Raw genomic sequence first — 22,979 nt, 5'->3', positions numbered from 1 at the left:
TTCTTGTACTGATATACACCATGTCCCTCCTCTGCACATCTCAACCGCTCCTCTCTCCCTACCTGCACGGTCCATTTTTATTAAACTCCTTTCTAATCCTGTCCATCCTCGTCACTCCCAATGAAAATCTCAAAACGTTCAGCTCTGCTACCTCCAGCTCCACATCCTGTCTTTTACTCAATGCCACTGTCTCTAAACCATACAACATTGCAGGTCTCACCACAGTCCAATAAACTTTCCCTTTCACTCTTGCAGATACCCTTCGATCACAAATCACTCCTGTCACTCTTCTCCACCCACTCCACCCTGCCTGCACTCTTTTCTTCACTTCTCTAACACACTTCATTACTTCCCCTGTTGACCCCAGGTATTTGAACTTCACCTTTACCACCTCTTCCCCTTGCAACCACACCACTCTACTGCCATTCTATGAAGACATGCTTTATACAAGTTGGAGTGGTAAGACTTTGAGTAGCCTGCTATAGAGATCTGACCTCAACCCTATTATACATCTTTGGAATGAATTGCACCACAGACCTCACCCTACATCAGTACTTAATTTTACTAATGGTCCTGTGACTCAATGAGCACAAACCTGTGAGTGGTGGTAGCTTAGTGATAAAAAATTTGGCAAATGGATCTAAAAGTCTTCAGTTCAAATCCCAGCCACACCAAGCTGCCACTCCGGGGCCTCTAAGCAAGGCCTTTAACCCCATAGCTGCTCAGCTGTATGAATGAGATAAATGTCAGTTCCTCTGGATAAGAGCATCTATCAAAATCTATGAATGTAAAACTCCACTGGCACACTTCAAATCTTCTAGTAAAACATCTTCCCAGAAGAGTTGAGTTTATTCTAATAGGAAATTGGGATTAAATATAGAATGGGATGTTCAAAATGCACATACAAATCTTAAGAATTTTATACATTTATCTTTATAAGCTTATTTCTAATGAGCAGGCAAGAGATGATAGTGAGAAGGAAAAACATTAAACCTTAAGGAACCAGTCTGATGGATTCCTTCATCCTCATCTGGTTGCCACTGGATATTTATTTGTAATAGTTTTATCATTGCTGAAGTTACCAACTGCTCAATGATGAAGACCTGAGTGTAATGCTGAAATAAATGATTATCTCAGATAACTGTGGAGGCAAATATCACACAAATATCATGAATACAAATATCAAATTTTATCTGAGGCTTCTTTCACACTAGGTAGATAAAAGCACAACCTGCAGCTTCCTTTGATGAATAAAAAACTAGCTCCTATAAAACACGCTGTGTCCATAATAACTTAAAAATAAGCATTTTCACTAACAATTTTGGTTTAAGTGGCTCAAGTTTACTGGATTAAGAAAACCATGCTGGGTTCATCGATACTGGACGTAGCACTGGGTTTCCAAATTCACCCAAAATAGGTTATCATTGGGTTAATCCATCTTTTTTTAGTGTGTATGTAGCTTTATGCATCATTAAGATACGTTGAAAATGTGTTTAACTTTGCTTAGCTTAACTTTATATTGCATTGAAGCATCGAGTCAGTCACTAAAGAGATCATTAATCAGTTGTAAACTTGGCTATACAACTTTATGTTGAATTTTATTAATGAGAGGTTACGCTCACACAAGCAATAAAACCACTACACTGAACTATAAAAAAAATAATAATAAAAAAAAAAATTTGTCACACATTTACATTCACATGACAGCCTGACCTACATAAAACAATTTCCCATGTGCCTGGTGGCAATAAAGACAAACATGCAGGAATCCAATTATGCAATATACACGGACTGTCCACTTTAATAGGAACACATGTGCACATGCTCCTTGATGCATTTATCCAGTCAGCTAATTGTGTGGCAGCAGTGCAAAGCATATACAAATCTAGAGCTACAGTTAATTTTCATATCAAAGATATTGGGTGGAAAAAAAGGAATGTGACTTTAACCATGGCAAGGTTATTCGTTTCACAAGAGTTGGTTTGCATTTTTCAGAAACGGCAAGATCCTGTGGGATTTTCATACAAAAGTTTTTAAATGTTTTTTCACCATTCTGTGTAAACTCAAATGTGTAACAGGTCAGTGAAAATGCCTTTTTGATAAGAGAAATCAGGGAAAAATGAGCTAGATTGCTTCAAGCATCTCAGCATGCACAGAACATTCAACCTTGTGGTGTATGAGCAAACACCAGCGGAAGACAGCAATGGATTCGATACCTTTCACATTGCCGAGTCTCTAGTATATGTAAATACAGAATGTTCTTGTAGAAGTCAAATGCTTTTTAGGATGAATTTTCATGAATAGAAATTTAAAGTGAACAATGATTTATCTGCCCCTTAGCTCCATCCCCGTTTCATACCCAACCAATCTGCTGCAGTTCTATTCATCACACGCGTAAATTCCTTAGAGCCCCACGCAATCTCGGTAAACGCTTTTGTTGTAGACTGACCTTTCATAGGCACAATTTCATAAACCATTATGTCTTTTGTAATAATAAATTCTGTTGTAATTAAATAGGATTTGGATGAACTGGCCTAATTATGTTAAAGTGAGTGGTACAGGCAGGCAGTACACAAATGACTTGTTAGAAAAGACCTATAACTGAGCATGAAGTAAGGAAAATATCTCAGCGTCTCAAGAGGGATTTTTGGAGGCAGTGACGCAAACACATATCTGGCCAAAAATAGTTAGAAAAATCCCACCATGTTGGCAGATTTTGAATCTTACAAAAACTTTTACCACTTCACTTACTGCAGCAAATGACCATACAAGTGAATGAGTGTAAAGGGGGGGGATGGGGGGGGGGAGAGAGAGAAATGCCTTGTGCCCAAACAAACTAAAAAAATCTTATTTTCACCTACCCAACTGCAGTGGAATTAAACGTAAAAAGATAACAGTGTAAACAGTAACAGTGTCAGAGTTTAATAATTTAAACCAGTGAATAAAAACTATTTCTCAGACAAATTCCATTGTTTTATTATAAAAAAAAAAATTATTTAAACATTTGCTTTATTGTGTTTTCTTGCACAATCCAAATTACGACGAAAGGACAAACAATTTTAATGCTAACGTGGTCAACACGGTCATCTCATTTGTATAATATTAATATGCTCTGCGTACTTCCATTCAGTGTTTGTAACATTAGCACTTCAGCTTGCACGGTTTTCTTTATGTGTATGTCAGCAGTGCAGCTCAGCAGGCAAGACTCATCTCTCTGGCGCTGATGACAGTTTTGCAGTGTGGACGGATTTAAAGCGGTGACGCTGGATCTTAAACTGATGTTCTATTCTACCATAAAACTGTTCGACGCAGAGACGCTAGTGGTACACAACATAAACCCCATGGAATTAAATGCAAACATCGAGGTATCAAGATAAATACTGTAGGAAAAGAAAAGACATCCAGGAACTTTTTGTCAGACGAAAAAAAAATACAGTTGTTGTTCACTCAAATGAAGCAAAGACAAAAAATATGACGTGCGAAAAGGCAAAGGTTCAACATAAGAAGGGAAAAACTAACAAAAAAATAAAAACATTAAATAGATAAATAAATAAATAAATAAATAAATAAATAAATTAAAGAGGTGGATGGGGATCACATACGAGTGTATGGCTCTTGTGTTCTACTGGACATAATTTGCAATAAAAGTTTGTTGGAGCACATGGCACAGCAGGACACCGAGAAGAAATGCATCATCGTTCTTCTACTCACATTGCGTTCTGCAAGCAAACAAATGTATGATTACATAAACTGCTAACGCTGGACCACCACAAACGTAATAATGATGTTTTGGCTAATCAGATCTTCATTATGCTTTCTTAAAGACATGATATTTTATTTCAATGAAAGGCCAATTATGACCTTAGTGATTAAATGGCCTTTGCGTTTGAAGCACGTGTTGTGTTGCTGCACATCGATCTCTGTTACGCTGCGGCGTGTGTTCTGTGTGAGTAGTAAATGCTGTAATTAACTAATTTAGGCCTATTGAACCAAGCAGTATGAAAACACGAACAAACACACACCCATACACACCCATATACGGTTTAACAAAATGTTCAATTATATGTTCTTGTGTATATGATTTTGATATATGCATGATTGCAAGCAGCCTGATTCGATTAGTTTATCTTTCACGTAGAAGAAGACATGTGACAGTCACAGACAGAGTTGTGCTACGGTCCCCAGCTCACCTCTTTTTTCCTCCTGGTGCGGGAAGATGTGGAGGGACGAGAACATGAGCTGGAGGATGCAGGAGGAGAACACTGACTGGACATGTGATTCCTAAGCTGCATATTCACACTGTAATGGACCACCTCCTCATCTGTATACAAAACAAAAAACAAATAACACAGCATTCAGCTTTTACACACAAACTGCAGGAACAGGAGCAGATTAGAGCTTTGGCATTGTTTGAGTGCATCCCTTTGTTTGTGATTGACTTTAAACATGGATAGACCTGTTTACATTCATCTGGTGTCCTGCAACCATTCAGTGCTTGATGGACAGTAGTTACAGGATGGGTGAATGAACCTATTTGTGAGTGTGTAGAAGGTTTTCAAACCTTCTGTGCTGCACTGGCTTTGTCTTCTCTGATCTGCCCTCCATTCTCTTCTGGGATCATGTGTTCTGGCCTTTGACATGTTTGCCAGGTCCACCTGAGTGCCTTCTGCAGGAGGGGGTTCAGGCGGAGGAGGCAGATCTATACAAACCAATCAATTTACTACATGCCCTGTAGTAGTGCCCTGTACATGCCAATAACTGATTCTTTAAAAAAAAAGAAAAAAAAGAAAAGAAAAAAAAACCAAACAAACAAACAAAGAACATCTTGTTTGCTGACCTCCCACTTTTAAGGTTTCTCTTTTCCGTGGTCCATCTCTGAATGATGTCTTCTTGGACCGTGGCTGCTCAGTGGGGGATACAATTGATCTCTCATGCACAAATAAACCAATCTCACCTATTTAAGCATAAAATCACAGATAGAAATATAATTACAAAATGTGTAATAGTCCTTAAGCCCATGATGGATTACAATGATACGTATAAAGTTTAAATACAAATATTTGGTCGAGTGTTTACCTTTTAAGTGCTGAGATCTCTCCGCTTGGCAGATGTCTCTCCAGTGGCCTGGCAGACGGGGCAGGCTACCTTTGTGTGATTCCAGGTTGGTAAATAAGCTTGGGTTGGGCTCAGTTGTTTTGGAATTTAGTGTGCATTGTCCCTTATTGCTGGGAAAGCACAAACCCAAGAACATTTGAATTACTACCCAATGATAACATTTGTGCGTATTTATCAAGATCATTGAGACCTTTAAGAATTAGCTCATAAATAAGTAAGGTCGATGAAAGAACATCAAGGAATGTGGTTTCTTTTCAGCCTGCACTTGTGAATACTTTCAACATTCTAGTCTTTATAAATATATACACAGTAATCCCCCGCTTTACCACGGTTCCAAACTCGTGCGCTCAGTTCATCACGGAATTGCATTGGCCACATAACATAACATTTGTTTGGCTGATTTTGCCGGTCTCTCGCGGATAGCACAGTAGACCAAAAAACATAGGGAATTGTTTTTTATTGAGTTTTATGTTGAAATAATGAAACATTTATTTAAAATATAATTAATAATTATAAAGTGAAGTAAAATGTTATTACAGTTCAGTACTGTATACATAAAATAGCATTTTTTGGGGGGCGGATTTGGAACGTAGCCACCGGGAATAAACGGGGATAATAAAAAGATTATAAGTAAGAAGAAATGCAATACAATGGATGCTACTATATTTTGAGTTTTTACTCAGTGATTATAATTGTAACACTATGTTCTTTCAAAAGCAAAATATTAATTCAGTGGTGTAAATTTTTGAGTAAATGTACTTCATTGTTGTTCTTAAGTAATTTTTTGGCTACTTTCTAGTTTTAATGACCCATACGGAAATCTGATATAAATCTCTCTCTCTCTCTCTCTCTCTCTCTCTCTCTCTCTCTCTCTCTCTCTCTCTCTCTCTCTATATATATATATATATATATATATATATATAGATTGCTGGAAACATATATACTAAAGTCTATGTACAAACATGTGAAAAACATGTTTTTTACCTTACTATCTAATGTTTCTGTACATATATAGGATGCATACACTTTAATATATTGTGTAAAACCATTCATGATACATTAAAAATTCAGCATAATATATGAGACACCTTATGTTGAGTTATGGAATTAGTTACTATGTGAAAATAGTGTCACATACAGTAGATGTTAATGTAGACTTTGCTCATGGGACTATTTAACATTGATGCACTCTAAGAGAGGAATTTGAGAGGTCAGTCTTGTGCTTATCTTAAGCATCTCTGCTGTTGAATGTAGATCTGCCAAATGCAAAAATGTAAATGCAGGAGAATACAATTATTCAAGCTATTTTTTTTTAAATAGAAACAAACAATTAAAAAAAGATATATTTAAAATGCTATAAAATAACTATAATTGTTCCAAATTACTCTTTTATATCATGAACGTAATGGATCCGAAACCAACCTGATCAAATTACATGCACTATATCTGATTTGCTGCTGTAAAGAGCAAATGTAGACGTTGCGCATGTGCCTTACAGGTATCTATACATTTGCTAGGTATGATTTTTAAGTACCTTTTGCACCTGACTTTAATTTTACTGTAGATGTATTGCATTTTCAACAATTGACACTGTCGCAAAGCAGCTTTACATAAATAAATATATTATGGATATAATATATAACTCTATAAGTATATAAAGATTATCTCTAATGAGCAAGCCAGTGTTTTTACCCTGCAAAACACAGGATCTAACAATTTTAACTCAGTTATAATTGTGCTTAATGGTACATGCAACATTTATGCATTTTTAAGTCACTTAAAAAAAAAAAAAAAAAAAACCCAAAACACTTTGCTTTTATGTTGTTAATTGATGCTATACATTTTTTATTTGACACCAACTTTGCTGGAAGGAAAGAGTGCAGCAACACCAATCTTTTTTTTGATAAAATGAAAGCATCTTGGTGTACCATGTTTATTTGGATCATTTTTGCCAATTCAATTGAATCCTACCAATAATTACAGTTTGCATATGACAAGGGACCGCAGTCTGTATATTCAGTCTCTGAAACTGAATGAACATCAACATCAGTCACTGTCATTTAATGAATTATGGCATAACAACAAATGCCCTACAATTAATGACCCATGAATAAGTAAGATGGATCAGAGCTAGCCAGCCATTTTATAACAGTATGGGTTGTCTACGTGCTCATTTAAAAAAAAAAACAAGATAAAAGGCTAAAGAATCGGAAATAATGTACTGCAACGTTCTTAGCATTCCTGTGAATATATTTCTGCCTAGTGATGTCTGGGCATGATATTAGACCACAGACTAAAATCGAATATTTATCAACAGCTTGACAGGTGAAAATCTTTTTGGGGAAAATGATGAAAGCGTAAATATCCCTCTCCATTCAGGTTCATTACACCCTCAATTGTATTTCGCATCAGCGCTGATGTGAACACTTGGGGTCCTTTACTCTGGGTAATCACTTGAAAAAACTGTCACTGATCAGCTGCATCAATCTACACCCTGAGCTAAAAGACTGGGCTAGAAAATACTTGCTTTTGGTCAAACCATAATCCAAAATCTTTACTTATATAAAGCTTTTCCGCTAATACTTTCAGGTGGATGGCAAGAATTTCTTCTTTCAAAAGAAGCTAATCAACCTTCCCTACTGCTAGAACATAAAATCAAGTATTGCCTTAAGAATAATTAGTGCAAATCTCTTATAAATGTCTTGAAATGCAAATTATTCCTTCCTTGTCAATATGCATAGAGGTTATATTTCATAAACCCAGTACCTGACCTGCTTGTTCTCTAGTCATGAATTTTTTCATTAGAATGGATGCTGATTTAGTTTGCTAGCCATCTGGAAATGTTGGCACTAAGCAGGAAACACGGGGGCTAGTTCTGACATGATGTGTAGGTGTGCAAGTATGCATATGTACCGTAGCAGTAAGTCAGGACGCTGCAAACATGGTTTAACTAGCATTCGTTCCTCATTGGGAGATGGATTTAGGGTGGATGTGAACGGCTGGTTGTAGGTGGTAACTCGCCCACAGCGCTCTCCTCTCAGAGGCAAAGTGGCTGCATTCTCCAAACCCTCCATTTGATAAGTCCTCTCTGGCGAAGGAGCACACCAGTCTTCCTCGTCCTTACACCTGCAGGACCAAGAGACAAAGGCATGTACCGTAGACATATTATAATCCTAAAGAGGATCCAGTTACCACAGATCGAAATGACCTGGATCACTGAAATTGGAAACCCATTTAAGTGCTATTGGCAAATAAACATTATATCAGGCCACCCACTGAGACCTGAGGTAATTATCCCAGAGCATGACGGAGAAGCAGCCCAGCAAATAAATGGATCAACTATCAGAAGACCACAGACCCTTGGGCTGTTTGCGGATTTATGGGCATTACATATTGAACACTGCAACGAAAATCTTCTTAAACCCAGCCCACCACACAGGGCAATACTCCAAACATGATGTGAGAAGAGGAGTAAGTTAAGTTGATGTGTCTCATTGTACAGTGTACTGCCAGCAGCTGTTAGAAAGCGGCTATGCTCAGGTGGCCTGTGCCTCATGCTGCTTGTTTTTTTTCTAAAGCTTGGACTTGGGCTCTAACTTCATTAGCTCCTGTCATTATAAGTTATAAGCTGTCACTATAAGAAGATAAAACGGGTCCTTTATTTACTCTCCACCTGCGTTCTGTCCACTGAGAGCAGTCCAGCACAAGGCTGGCTAATTAAGAAAGATGTCAAAAATAATCGTGCAAAAAAAAAAAAAAAACAAAACAAAAAAAAAAAACAAATGAAAATGAATATTCAGAGGACTGCACATATCAGTACAGCATGCAGTTGAGTGCAAAAGTTTTTACAAGACAAGAACACAAACACTTTATACTGTCAAAAGATGTCCACACCTGAATTTACACCCATATGTGCTGCTTCCCCAAACTGCCGAAAGTAAAGAATTGTCTAAAATGTACCACAGCTGTAGCATTGTATCAAATTCACTGGTTACAGTGAAGCCAAAACCTCTTCGAGTAAGGTTTATAAAGCCATGGTTTTCCAAAGCTGGTGTGGAAGAACACAAGAGGTCTGCATATCACTTTTGGGAGGAATTGGAACACTGGTTGCATGCCAGGCGTTCTGACCCAACACCAGTGCCTGATTTCACTAATGCGCTTATGGCACAATGAGAACAAATCCCAACAGCTGCATTCCAAAAACTAGTGAAAACCATTCCCAGAAGAATGGAGGTCATTCCAGGCAAAGGGGGTATTAAATCTAAAATAGGATGCTCAACAAGCACATATGGCCAAGTGTCCACAGACGTTCATACAGAATAATATGAAACATACATATGTAATTTATACCAAGAAGGAATTCACAAGTATTCATTCGAACCATTTAATTTTAATACAAAGTTATTTAGTTATATTTTATTTTACAGTATAGAACAATTTACAGGTATTTTCCCTTCTAAAATACGGGGAATACAAAGTTTTTACACAATTATAAAAATCAAGGCGTTCAGGACTACTCATACACGTCTCAAAACAGTGCTACATTTTGAACTTTTGATTTCAAAACATGGTGCTGTAATCTTATTCTACCATATAAGCCTTAGTAATTTATCTTATTTTTATCTTATCTTTATTGGCATTGTGTAAGACATGCTGTTGATTCTGACCTGGACTGCTGTCTCTGATCTCGAGTACTTGGCGGCGGCAGGGACAGAACATTGGACCAGTTATACGTCGCTGACTCACAAGGCTTCTGCATTTCCACATTAGCTGGAATAAATAAGTATCATTCATTTAGATTGGTATAATTATATATATATATATATATATATATATATATATATATATATACATATACATATATACACACACACACACACACACACATACACACACACACAAGACTGGCTTCTGCCAGTATTTAATAACTACACCTTACGTTCAGGTCACTTTCATTTTATTTTATTTTTTTATTGTGGACTACATAAAGGAAATGTAATTAACTGTGTATATAGTACAAATAAAGATAATGCTCAAGTCATGACAAGGTGAAAGAGTATAAAATTAGCAATTTATGAGCTTTTATTCAGCTTAATAAAATGTATAAATAATATTAAATAACAGAATAAAACAGGATATTGATTATTTTAAAACAAAGCCTATAATTCTACTGCTACTAAACATTGCCTGAGTCAAGATGATAGAGCATGCTATATAATAAAAAGACCATGAGTGTTAAAACAGAAGGTGAAATTCAGTTACAATACCGTTTCCTGTCTTTGGATATTGGAGTTGGGCGTATTCAGCTGTACTGAGGTCAGACTGAAAGCTCCACTGATCAGGGTCAGGTTTGGACAGGACCGGGGAGCTGGTGTAAAGGTCATGTGAGTAAACACTACTTAGGTCATGCTGAGACTCGTTATCTCTGTCTATAGTGCTGTAGATGGCGCCTTCGTTGGATGTTGGGCTACATTTTTTATCCTGCCTGAGGAAGTTTGTCCCTGTAGCTTGACAACAAAAGAATCAGAGAAACAGGGCTCTAAAATCAGGTATCTGCAAAAGTGGCAGTCAGATTTATAAATTACATCACAGTAAAGAAAACAAAAATCTATAAAAAAATTATTAGCTATACCCCTGTGAAAAAATGGAATTATTACGCATTTAATGGTCTACATCTCATCACTGATAAGCAAGAATGAAAGAACTGTTTCGGAAGAAGCTGAGAACAGACAAATTAATTTGTATTGTTTCCTTGTAGATAAAAGATAACACTCATGATACTGATTCAAATATTTTATTCAACTTTATTGAACAAAAAAACCCACATACTTCAGTATATACCAAATAAATCTTATGGTTTGTTTTGTCTTTAAAATGTCAGTCATTATTCGATTATCTGCAACACCTGATGCTGATCATCAAGAGCCTGATAACAAATGCATAAATAGAGCCAGGTTTGACGGAGCAGGGAAACATCTATAGGATTTATTAAATTCTTGCTAATTTCCTGTTTGATGGTTTCTTTCTTTCTTCCAAATATTGGACTTTAGACCCATTTTTTTTTGCCCCTGGACTATATATTCAAATTCAAACTTGTTTATCAGCTTCTAAGTTGAAAAATGTTTGTACTTGTAGTTTGTACTTCATGTAAGTTTAGGAACGCGGTCAGATGCTCGCAGGACAAGAAAACCTGGTTCAGTACTATGAAAAAAACAATCCTGAATACATACAGTGAGGAAAATAATTATTTGAACACCCTGCTATTTTGCAAGTTCTCCCACTTAGAAATCATGGAGGGGTCTAAAATTGTCATCGTAGGTGCATGTCCACTGTGAGAGACATAATCTAAAAAAAAAAATCCACAATGTATGATTTTTTAACTATTTATTTGTATGATACAGCTGCAAATAATTATTTGAACACCTGAGAAAGTCAATGTTAATATTTTGTACAGTAGACTTTGTTTGCAATTACAGAGGTCAAACGTTTCCTGTAGTTTTTCACCAGGTTTGCACACACTGCAGGAGGGATTTTGGCCCACTCCTCCACACAGATCTTCTCTAGATCAGTCAGGTTTCTGGCCTGTCGCTGAGAAACACAGAGTTTGAGCTCCCTCCAAAGATTCTCTATTGGGTTTAGGTCTGGAGACTGGATAGGCCACGCCAGAACCTTGATATGCTTCTTACAGAGCCATTACTTGGTTATCCTGGCTGTGTGCTTCGGGTCATTGTCATGTTGGAAGACCCAGCCTCGACCTATCTTCAATGCTCTAACTGAGGGAAGGAGGTTGTTCCCCAAAATCTCGCAATACATGGCCCCGGTTATCCTCTCCTTAATACAGTGCAGTCGCCCTGTCCCATGTGCAGAAAAACACCCCCAAAGCAGGATGCTACCACCCCCATACTTCACAGTAGGGATGGTGTTCTTGGGATGGTACTCATCATTCTTCTTCCTCCGAACACGTTTAGTGAAATTATGACCCAAAAGTTCTATTTTGGTCTCATCTGACCACATGACTTTCTCCCATGACTCCTCTGGATCATCCAAATAGTCATTGGCAAACTTAAGACGTGCCTGGACATGTGCTGGTTTAAGCAGGGGAACCTTCTGTGCCATGCATGATTTCAAACCATGGCGTCTTAGTGTATTACCAACAGTAACCTTGGAAACGGTGGTCCCAGCTCTTTTCAGGTCATTGACCAGCTCCACCCATGTAGTTCTGGGCTGATTTCTCACCTTCCTTAGGATCATTTAGACCCCAGGAAGTAAGATCTTGCATGGAGCCCCAGTCCGAGGGAGACTGACAGTCATGTTTAGCTTCTTCCATTTTCTAATGATTGCTCCAACAGTGGACCTTTTTTCACCAAGCTGCTTGGCAATTTCCCCGTAGCCCTTTCCAGCCTTGTGGAGGTGTACAATTTTGTCTCTAGTGTCTTTGGACAGCTCTTTGGTCTTGGCCATGTTAGTAGTTGGATTCTTACTGATTGTATGGGGTGGACAGGTGTCTTTATGCAGCTAATGACCTCAAACAGGTGCATCTAATTTAGGATAATAAATGTAGTGGAGGTGGACATTTTAAAGGCAGACTAACAGGTCTTTGAGGGTCAGAATTCTAGCTGATAGACAGGTGTTCAAATACTTATTTGCAGCTGTATCATACAAATAAATAGTTTAAAAATCATACATTGTGATTTTTGGATATTTTTTTTTAGATTATGTCTCTCACAGTGGACATGCACCTACGATGACAATTTCAGACCCCTCCATGATTTCTAAGTAGGAGAACTTTCAAAATAGCAGCGTGTTCAAATACTTATTTTCCTCACTGTATCTATTTGAGGCAAATTATAAACTTGAATGATGTAGGTCAGGTTGAAAAAAGTCAAAGCCAGAGTTCACAAACTGTCCAGCCAGTGCTGGCATTTACAACTTTGTTGTTTTTTCCCCTGCATATTCCAATGTTTCTGGGGACATAATTATACATTTTGTATTTAATGTAAGTAAGAATTGGCCATTTAGGGTTTAAATCCTAACACAATATCCATTAACCAATGTGAAATATATACAGAATAAATCGAACTATTCAACTATTCATTGTTAATTTACAGTAATAAGTTGTTTGCTAGCTAGATGGTGAACATTAACCTTAATCACACACACTCCATCCCATGCCCCCAAACCATCAACCCAATCCATCTGGGAACAGTAAAAAAATAAATACCATCACTTTGTCATGATATGAGAAGACTCTTACTGTTGTAATATCTGTCTGTGGAGTCGTCTTTGCCAGTGCAGCAATTTATAGAGTCTTTCCTGTTCTGGTTGAAGTTGTTGTTTGGCCAAGAATCTGCCAGCCAGGGATAGTTTACTATGTTGGATCCAAGCATACAAGGCCTACAGAGAAAGGTCATTATAAATGTTTTGACAACAATGCTTTTGCGGGTTTCAAAGTATAAGCAGATGGAATTTCCTTACCTTCCATTGCTGAGTGCTGATCCGTCACCATTAGAGAGACCAACTGGGACAAAAAGGAAGGTTAATACTATTCATCTCTAGCTCTATTGAGAATACGAGTAAGTAAAGTCAGAAAATAAATTAAGGCATTATGTTGCTGCCAAAAATCAAGGGACCAGTGCCTAATTACGACTCTTTAATCTCTTTGTTCAGGCTTTCATTTTGTGCACATATTTAAATGAATACTGCAGATATTTTAGTGTTCTTGAACTTTAAGTGCAAAATAAGAATAGATTAGTGTGTCTGTTCCCCAAAATTGGGTCAACTTTGAGAATCGTGCTTAAATATTAAAATACTGCAATTGTTCTCTGGCAGAAAGATAATGGCAGTGCAGTAATATTTCATTTTAGGATACCGGCAGGTGTGTAGGCAAAAGAGGTAGCATAGTGGCCGAGCTCTTTTCTTCTCTTGTGTTTGCAGTAGATCCAGGCACTGAAGCCCATCAGCACCATCCAGCAGGCTGAGCCCAGAGTGGCAATAAAAGCTGGTTGTCTGAACAGTACTGAGATGTGCTCTGAAAGACTGCTGCTGTCATCGTTCAGCACCGGCAATGAGGGCTCCCCCACTGGGGCTTCAGAGAGAGAGAAATAGAAAGTAAGAAAGATAGAGAGCGAGAGAAAGACAGATATAGAGGGGCATGAGGATGACACTTTGGATGTTCAGTGTCATCGAGTAGAAGGTAGGACTGAATGTAATGTTAGATTTGTCAGATATATGGGATTCTAAAAATATGTGATAACAGCACTGACATCACAACAGTAGTGTCAAATTAGCGATACGATATGTCATACACCACCGGAGCAGAATCCATCAGTTTAATGATGGGTACTGCTAAACTGAAAGAAAAAAAATTTAAAATTACAATTCAGTTGATAAATTATTAAGTACTCATTATGCTAAAGTGCAGAATGTCAGCTTTAATTTGACAGCGATTGCTTTTGTATTGGTTGGATGAAATAACAGTGATGCCATGGCACACATACACTCCTGGGCAAATAGGATTTATGGTCTTAACAACAAATAATGGGGCAGACAATTAGTTGAAAATATACTAGTCTTTGTGAAGAAGAGCAAAATCATGATAATGATCAGAATATTTGATCTAAAATGAACACACAGAAACTGCATGTCTGGGTGTACAATTTGAAAGATTCGTCATTATTTGGTCATGTGCCCCACTTGATGCAGCCCATCAAGCGCCTGATAACAAGCCTATGGGTCCAGCCCCAGGGAGCGATCCACAGTATTCGCTACATTCTTGCTAATTACCTGAACAGTGATTTGTTGTTAGGAACGTAACACAATATTTTGAAATGTGCGGATTTTCTTTTATGTTCAGGAGTGTAGCTTTACCTTCTTATAATCAGAAAACCGCATGTGAAATAAGATTCAGGACAGATAATCAATTTTCATTTCTCAGCTTTTCAGTATACGATTCACCTGACAATCTGCACTTCAATAATGAAGTAAGGTTAATATATTTCATCTCAAGTGTTACTGTGAACGTTTTATTTCAATGTTAAGTGAAATGCCAAAAGAAAAATGATCCAATCAGAATTTTTTTTCCCCATAGTGGTATCTGAATAGATACAGTCTTCACACATTAGATGGACAGATGGCCTCGCATGACTGATTAACCACCTTCATAATTAATAACTGACAGTGGAATGACATTTCAATCATACTTTGCGATCCAATAGTATGGGTCATCATGGAGAAAAATGTCAAACTGCTTTTAGAAGGTCTTGACCAGTTCACCTTGTCAGACTTGAGCAAATATTTTACATACAGACAATTTTTATTTATCCATTTTTTTTAAAAGTATTTAATAGATGCCCATTAAAGCAGAAATTAAACTATTTGGTCATGGGTTTCTACCACTGAAAAAGAATAGCGATAATCAGTACCAAACAATCAGCAAAGTTTGCAGGATTTTCACCAAAACCTGCTGTATGATATTTATGATCCACCAGCAACCCCGATTTCCTGATGTCGAATGCACCTTATTTCCCTTGGCAGCTATTCATGTAGTGTTGCTCGAAAAGATGTCTTATTTTAATTTTTTTAGTTGTATGTCAAGTCTCTGTAATGGATGATGTCAGTGACCAATTATATTTGTTAAAACAGGGTTTCCCCAGACAGGGACTTTGCAAGATATAAGGAGTTTCAAGGGAACTATAATAAAAATATTAAGGATGCATTCAATTAAAATAAAAAATAATTAATACAGTAATCCCCCGTTTATCACGGTGGTTGCGTTCCAAAAAAAACCCATGATAAACGGACGCCACCCCAGAAATGCTATTTTATGTATAAAGTACTGTACTGTATTAACTTTTTACTTCATTTTATAATAAATAATTATATTTTTATTAATACATTTAATTATTTCTACATAAAACTCAATTAAAACCATTACCTATGAGTTTTTTGGTCTATCGTGCTATCCGCGATAAACCATGGGCGTGAGATTCAAACCGTAGTAAAGCAAAATATAAAAAAACAATAATTGTTATATACTTTACAAACTAAACCTTATTCAAATATTAATCTGCTTACAGATAATCCAAAATCTAAATAAATAGTCCTTAAAACAACCAATCATTTTTATTATATATTTTCATAATCTGAAATGTTCTTAATATTTGGTATCATAGAAGGCAGACCTTATGTTAATTTGACTCGCTATTGCCTGGCTCTTGTAGTGCAATAGCACTAATATCACATATCTGTCAAAGTTCATCTATCTGTGCTCTGGAGCACTATGAACATGATTTGCAATTGGAGAGGAATTTTCTCCCATTCAATCTGTCACATCCAATAAATGTCCTCCTGAGCTCCAGAGGCAGCTGTCAGCGAAAAGCACTTACTGATGAGAATAAATACTGGCTCACTGGGTTCTCCAGCTCCTGCTTTGGTCACTGCAACCACCTGCACGCTGTACAGCATCTCGGGTACCAGGTCATCTACCAGCACGTGGAGGACTTCCCCAGATACGCTTTGGTTTAACTGCATCTGAAGTCCAGACACATTCCCAACACACCACACCTGCACAGGACACCAGAATGGCATCATGATCAGGATTCTGCAATTCGAATTTCAAAATGGGGTATTAAAGTGAAATGTGTGTAGATAAAGCAGACAAGGGCTCTTACCCTGTATTCCAAAACTGGTTCATCCTGGATATCAGCAAAAGGTGGCTCCCAGGACACTTGCACTGTCGAGCTATTGTCCAACTGAACCACACTGACAGCTTGAGGGGGGCCACTTAATGCTAAGAAAGTGGAAAATGAAGAAGCTCTGAGTTTCTCTCTGTAATTGCTCAAGATAGCACTGAATGTCCCATTGACTCACTTCACCTATTTCAATTCTATAGCAACACAACTGTCAAAATGATGCTATAGTTTTCAATATGTCTTAAATTTCAGTTCATCTCAGTTATCAGCAATAAAATAATAATAAAAAATAAATAATAATATGCTTAATAGAGCAGAGGACTGAAATATACATATATTATAAATAAAGGTAAGACATAAAATGCTCTTGAATTAAATTTTTGCTATTGTAACAAATCTTTTCATGTTTATTCGAGGCAATGAGCCAAGCTAACGTTAAAAAAATCCATGGTTTTAAGTTTGTTTGTTTGTTCCATTCTCCTTTCGCCCCAAACAGTTCATTACAAAACCCATATTGAGTTAAACTCATATTGAGTCTTAGCGTCAGACTAAATGTTCAGAGCTTGTTTTGATACCTCTGGCTTAAAAAAAACTTCCCAACAAGATTTCTTTGTCAAGAAATGAGGTTGGGTCAGATAACTGGAGTTGGCAGCATGGTTAATACAGGAACCGGTACATTGTAGGTGCAGAAAACAGTGTTTCTAGCTGGAGGCTATCCGGTACATGCTGAATAAAACCAGAAAAGGTATTAGTTAATATGAAAAAAAGCTTACCCTCCTTTGGGGTGCAAAACACAACTAGCTCACTGTCAGAGCCCTGGAACTCTTTGAAGTAGGGCCTCAATTTGAGCTCGTACTCGCTGCCTCTGCGCAGCTCTGATAACACTGCTGAGTGTTTGGACGCTGCCTTTATGTCCTGAACCAGCCAGGCGCCACCCGACAGCCTGTACAGCAGTCTGTAACCCTGAATGTAGTAAGGCTCACGCTCAACCTGAAATAACAAAACACACTATGTGTATGTAAAGTTTGCTAAGCTGAAAAGAAATGTGCTATTCAGATGATAAAGCTGCTGTTCTTACAGTCCATGTGATCTGTATGCTGGTGGGAGTCAGGATCTCTGGAGGATGCAGATACACCGTGACCTCAGCTAAATCTGCCTGCACACGCCTGTGATCGATTGGTGCACTGCCGGGACTGCCATCTGAAACACACACACAAACGTGCAAACTTGATTACACCTTTTCTTTGCTGATAAAAATTGGGGAAAAAATACGATTTGATTGTTTGGAAACACTAAGAGCAATAAGACTTTATTGATATAGAATTATATTTTGCTGCACAGTAGCCTCACCAAGAAGACAACACATACTTGTACATAATGCATATATTCTTACAAAAAGTCTTGAAAGATTTTCACTTCTGTCTGCTATCCTTGACTTCCAAGGTGCATTGGAAAAAATCTTTCCTAAATAGCCTAAAGCAGTGATGACCTGCGCACCTCAGTGAATTGTTTTTACTTTATTAAAAAAAAAATATATTTCACCATTAGTTTCTTACTCATCATTTTGTGCCCGGAAGGCAGAGTTTGTACTTGACAAAACCTGGCCAGTGGTCAACAGCTCCTAATTTGACCCTCACAATCCCTGATCTACAAACTCCAGAATCATGACATACAACAGTTTTGGTATACTGCAAGAGTTACAAAATAACATGATATATCCTTCAATTATGCAGTATCAGGATCATACAGTGTTCCTTAACATTACAGTTTTTATATTGTCTTGTCTTATATTGTTATTATACAATCGATGGAATAAAATCACAAACCCACAACATCATTTACAAGTATATAAATTCTACAGATGTTGTCTTTCCTTTATACCACATGTATGGAACATGCTTAAAAAACATGTTGCAAGCCTAGAAAGTCCTGCACACTTCTTAAAAGTTAACGTGCATGTGCATCGGATACAAGTTTGCATTTGCATCGAAAAAACTACCGTAATTTTCTGACTATAAAGCGCACCCATGTCTACACTAATGTCTAATGTCTACACTAATGTGTCTGTGCTTATATGATTTCTGTTGCAACTGGAGTTAGTGAGCTCTCCCTTCACCCAGACTCAACGTGTTACAACGGCTTGTATCTAAACAGTAGCCTACCAAGTAAGTCATTGTTCACTGTGTTCCTCCTTCCTTTCACAACAATTTCTCTCAGGAGTTTATCTTATGGCATCGTCGTGGGTTAAAAAAAAAACCCGATGGAAGTTTTTTCTCCCGATGCCGTGCAGCTCAGAACACAGGTGAGGTGCGTTTTTTTGTTTCCGTTCGGAAATTTAATTGGTCTAATGTTATGGGGTTCAGTTTTTTGGCTTGAAGTTTGGGAAACCGGGAAAATTAATAAATTAGCCGCTTCGTTGTTTAAGCCGTGGGGTTCAAAACGTAGGAAAAAAGTAGCGGCTTATAGTCCGAAAAATCCGGTATTAATTTCTATATAATTCTTAGATGCGCGCTATACTTTTATTATTTATAAGGTAAACAATATTTTATTTGTAGATTGATTTCTCCTCGCTAAACTGTTTCTCAAGCGCATTCCCTCAGAACTGTAGTTGTCACGACACTATGGAAACCGAGGCATGTCCTGAAAGTCACATAGGATATAGATTAACATGGCAGAGGTAGAGCTGCATCCTCCTGGAGACGGAACACGAAAAAAAAGTCTGGATTTTTTTTTCTTTTTTTGCACTCACAAAGGCCTGCTTGTGAAAGGGCCTTCCATTATAAGTCAGAAAAAAGAAAATTCATGATTTGCTGTCTGTCTGAAAGACTGCTTATACAATTACATAACATGTTTTTTTTTATATTGCATTATATTGCTTTAAATTACATTGTGTTAAATCAAATCAAAATGGGGTCACACTGCATCGTAATGGGGTGAATTGTATCGATAGTTGCTTCATATTGTATCTTCCATGTATTGTATTGTTCTCTATGAATCCCTACTGCAAATAATGAGGTCTTTCATATACACTATATGAATCTATGTCTCTCTCTTTCTCTCGTTCTCATATACTTTTCATCAGGATCTGATTACAAACTGAATTAATTAGGATTATGCCTGTTTTGCTATGTGATGCATCTGTGACAGCTTGATCAAGCCTGTCATTCACTGTGTGAGGAAATCACACTTAGCTAGCAAGGTTTAGACATCTTTTTTTACACTGGGTTTGTTCAACTGGCTCCCTGAACAACCTGATCTTTGCAAGAAATTAAACCGTTTAAAAGTCCAACTATGATAAAATAATACACAGAGGAAACAGTTAAAGAAGTGGAATGATCTATAATTACACTGTCCACTGACATCCACATGAGGATGAGCTCCCTTTTGTATCTAGTTCCTCAGATGCCTCTGGATTGCTTATTAGAGATTGATTTAAATCAAAATCTTACATCTGGGTTTTGGTAAATTACCATCTTTAAAAGCGCTTTTCAAAATGTAACTGACAATAAACTTTAATTTAAATAAATTTGATATGTGATATGATGTAGAGGGTGCCAAATACACATTAAGTATACTTTTATTAGCAATTATACCGAAATGTTTTTATACTTGTGAATTTGATTCAAAAATAATGATAATACATGGCATCCAATCCCATTGCAATGTCAATGAAATAAGTCTTGCTAAGCCAATCATATTCTGGTTGCAACGGGTGTCAGATGTATTTATATCTGTCTTGATTATGACTGTTAATGGAAGGTGTAAATAGGGCTTTGAACTCTGCCGTATATAAAAAATGCAGGACCCGCATTCATTCACACTTACCTTGTGTTCTGACAGGCTCTGAGATCGGGCTTGGGTCACTTAGGCCATATGAGTTTACTGCACGCACAATGAAAAGGTACACAGTGTTGGGGAAGAGACCAGATACTGTGTGTTTCTCTTGCTTCACCTGATCTGCAACGGTTTGCCACGTGCTTCCCACTGACTGGCTGCAAAAAAACAAAACAAAAAAAAATTATCAATCAAGTAATCAAAATTCACTCTATGGACAAATGTTTCTAAACACTTGACCATATGTGTTTTTTAAACATACCATACTACATTCAGTCCCCAGACTGCTATTCTTCTGGGAAGATGTTTTACTAGATTTTGGATTGTGGTTAGTAAAGTCAGGTATGGATGTACTGTAGGGTGAGGAGACCTGGGGTGCAGTCAGCATTCCAATTCATCCCAAAGCTGTTAAATAGGCTTGAGATCAAAGCTCAATAACCGGCGACTCAAAATCCACTACAACCAATGTAAACCATTTCTTCATGAGGCTCGCTTTGTGCACAGGGGCACTGACATGGAATTTTTGTGCACACAGCCGATGTGTTGTTTGCTTAGCTTGGGAGCATTCTCAATCGGCTCTTTAGGGAGTCAACTGTTAGCATTTTAGCCATGTGGCTATGCGCTCCCGGAGAGCGCTTTCCGAGGAGAGTCCTCTCCCTCACATAGAGTCATGGGGCTCGCAGATCTAACAGAAGACATGGAGACAAATGAGTCCACTCTGGCCTCTCCTACCTGGTCTAACGTTCGTTCCCCGTTGGGAAGCAGGCCCTTGGTGCTTTCTTCTCCTGGCACGAGTGCGGTGCTCCATATTTTTTTACTCTGAGGAGAAAAAAACTTTGGAGGCTAGTAATCCCCCACAGACTCCTCACAGCCTATGCTGTATAAGGAGCTCCTGGAGGTAGCGACGTGGGCCGTGTCCAAGCTAGATCACCCAGTGATCTGAATGAGCGTTTCCTGCGCCCCGTGACACTGCCTCCATGCCGGAGTTTAAGGAGTGCGGCTATGGGGTGATGCTAAGGTGCAAGAGACACTAGCTAGCTATCTCTCCCCCAGTAAAGCATCATCGCTAAGGCCCCAGTACTACCTACTAAACCATTGAGAGCACTTCGGTCCTAGTAGGCAAGGCTTACGCGGCAGCTGGTTAGGCTGCAAGTTGCCTCCACACGATAAGTGTGTTGCAGGCATACCAGGCTGACCTGCTAGGAGAGATGGACGAGGGATTTAGCTCTGAGGCTGACGATTTAAGGAGTTACATCGTGCTGCCGACCCAACCCTTAGGACCACTATGAAAACGGCACGGGCCATAGGTCGGTCCATGTCAGCTCTTGTAGCCACAGAAAGGCAATCTGTGGCTCACCCTGTAAGCAGAAGTCCCCGACAGGGACAGGGCTTTCCTTCTGAACGCCCTGGTGGCTCCTCCTGGCCTGTTCAGGTGACACTGTAGGTAAGAGTAGTCATCGACAAGTTTCAGGAGACTACGGTTTCAGTGGTACCTTCCCCACTGCTCTCATGGAGCTGCTCGAATTGCAAACCCCAAAAATGGACCCAGAAATGGCCACCCAGAACTCGCTGAGAGGGCCCAAGGGCGCCCTACATCGAGTAGGGCGATGTACACCTCATTACAGGATGCCCATACCTTCTCAGCACCACCATGTGCTTCCTGTAGAGACTTCCTGGCAGCCTGGCTGCTGGACATGTCTCAGTGGGTCCTGCGCATGGTAAGGAAGGGCTTCCCCGATTCAGTGCAGGCCCCCCTCCCCTGTTTTAATGGGGTGTGTCCCATTCTGGTGGGACCTGTGCAGGTCCTGAAATGGGAAGTGCACGCTCTCCTAAGGAAAAGGGACCATCAAGGTGGTTCCTCGCTTAGTCAGAGAGTCAGGCCCTACAGCCAATACTTTTTTGTTCAGAAGAAGGATGGGGGATTGCGGCCGATCATAGAGCTGCGCTCCTTGAACCGCTCACTCATGAGGCTCAGGTTCAGGATGCTCACCCTCAAAGAGGTCGTGTCTCAGATCTAGTCCTTAGACTTGGTTTGTCACAATAGATCTAAGGGACGCCTACTTAACCACAAAGCCATCCTTCCCGCTTCCAGGAGGTTCCTGAGGTTTGCTTTCGGGGGTGAAGATAACCAATACCGGGTCCTCCCTTTCGGCCTAGCACTCTCACCCCGCACCTTCACAAAGCTCGATCGGAGCATCAGGCGGTCCGGCATTAAGATGTTGTTTTCGCCTGCATAAAGGAGCTAGGGTTAAGAGTAAATGCAAAGAAGAGTATGCTTTCTCCAGTACAGAAAACCAACTTCTTGGGTGCAGTGTGGGACTCGACCGTGATGCGGGCACA

The 22,979-nt window shown here is 38.6% G+C and overlaps 1 protein-coding gene across 2 annotated transcripts in view; it reads right to left on the bottom strand.

Moving 5' to 3' along the window:
* Positions 1 to 2,969: 2,969 nt before the first annotated feature.
* LOC310730404 (roundabout homolog 2) overlaps positions 2,970 to 22,979 on the bottom strand; it is a 96,525-nt gene continuing 76,515 nt past the window's right edge. The window contains exons 12-27 of one of the 2 annotated variants that reach the window (XM_083549386.1): positions 20,631 to 20,797; positions 17,884 to 18,005; positions 17,579 to 17,795; positions 16,785 to 16,903; positions 16,500 to 16,677; positions 13,985 to 14,200; positions 13,591 to 13,633; positions 13,370 to 13,509; positions 10,383 to 10,622; positions 9,783 to 9,885; positions 8,029 to 8,241; positions 5,077 to 5,225; positions 4,838 to 4,954; positions 4,562 to 4,699; positions 4,191 to 4,321; positions 2,970 to 3,719 (exon numbers count right to left, since the gene is read on the bottom strand). In XM_083549386.1, coding sequence (XP_083405512.1) covers positions 3,708 to 3,719; positions 4,191 to 4,321; positions 4,562 to 4,699; positions 4,838 to 4,954; positions 5,077 to 5,225; positions 8,029 to 8,241; positions 9,783 to 9,885; positions 10,383 to 10,622; positions 13,370 to 13,509; positions 13,591 to 13,633; positions 13,985 to 14,200; positions 16,500 to 16,677; positions 16,785 to 16,903; positions 17,579 to 17,795; positions 17,884 to 18,005; positions 20,631 to 20,797 — 2,305 coding nt within the window. In that variant the 3' untranslated portion in view covers positions 2,970 to 3,707. The remainder of the gene's footprint in view (positions 3,720 to 4,190; positions 4,322 to 4,561; positions 4,700 to 4,837; positions 4,955 to 5,076; positions 5,226 to 8,028; positions 8,242 to 9,782; positions 9,886 to 10,382; positions 10,623 to 13,369; positions 13,510 to 13,590; positions 13,634 to 13,984; positions 14,201 to 16,499; positions 16,678 to 16,784; positions 16,904 to 17,578; positions 17,796 to 17,883; positions 18,006 to 20,630; positions 20,798 to 22,979) is intronic. The other variant, XM_083549387.1, reaches the window with a different exon arrangement.

This window comes from Silurus aristotelis, assembly GCF_946808225.1.
Source record: "Silurus aristotelis genome assembly, chromosome: 8".
Classification (NCBI taxonomy): domain Eukaryota; kingdom Metazoa; phylum Chordata; class Actinopteri; order Siluriformes; family Siluridae; genus Silurus; species Silurus aristotelis.
This window is presented reverse-complemented; position numbering and strand designations above follow the sequence as displayed.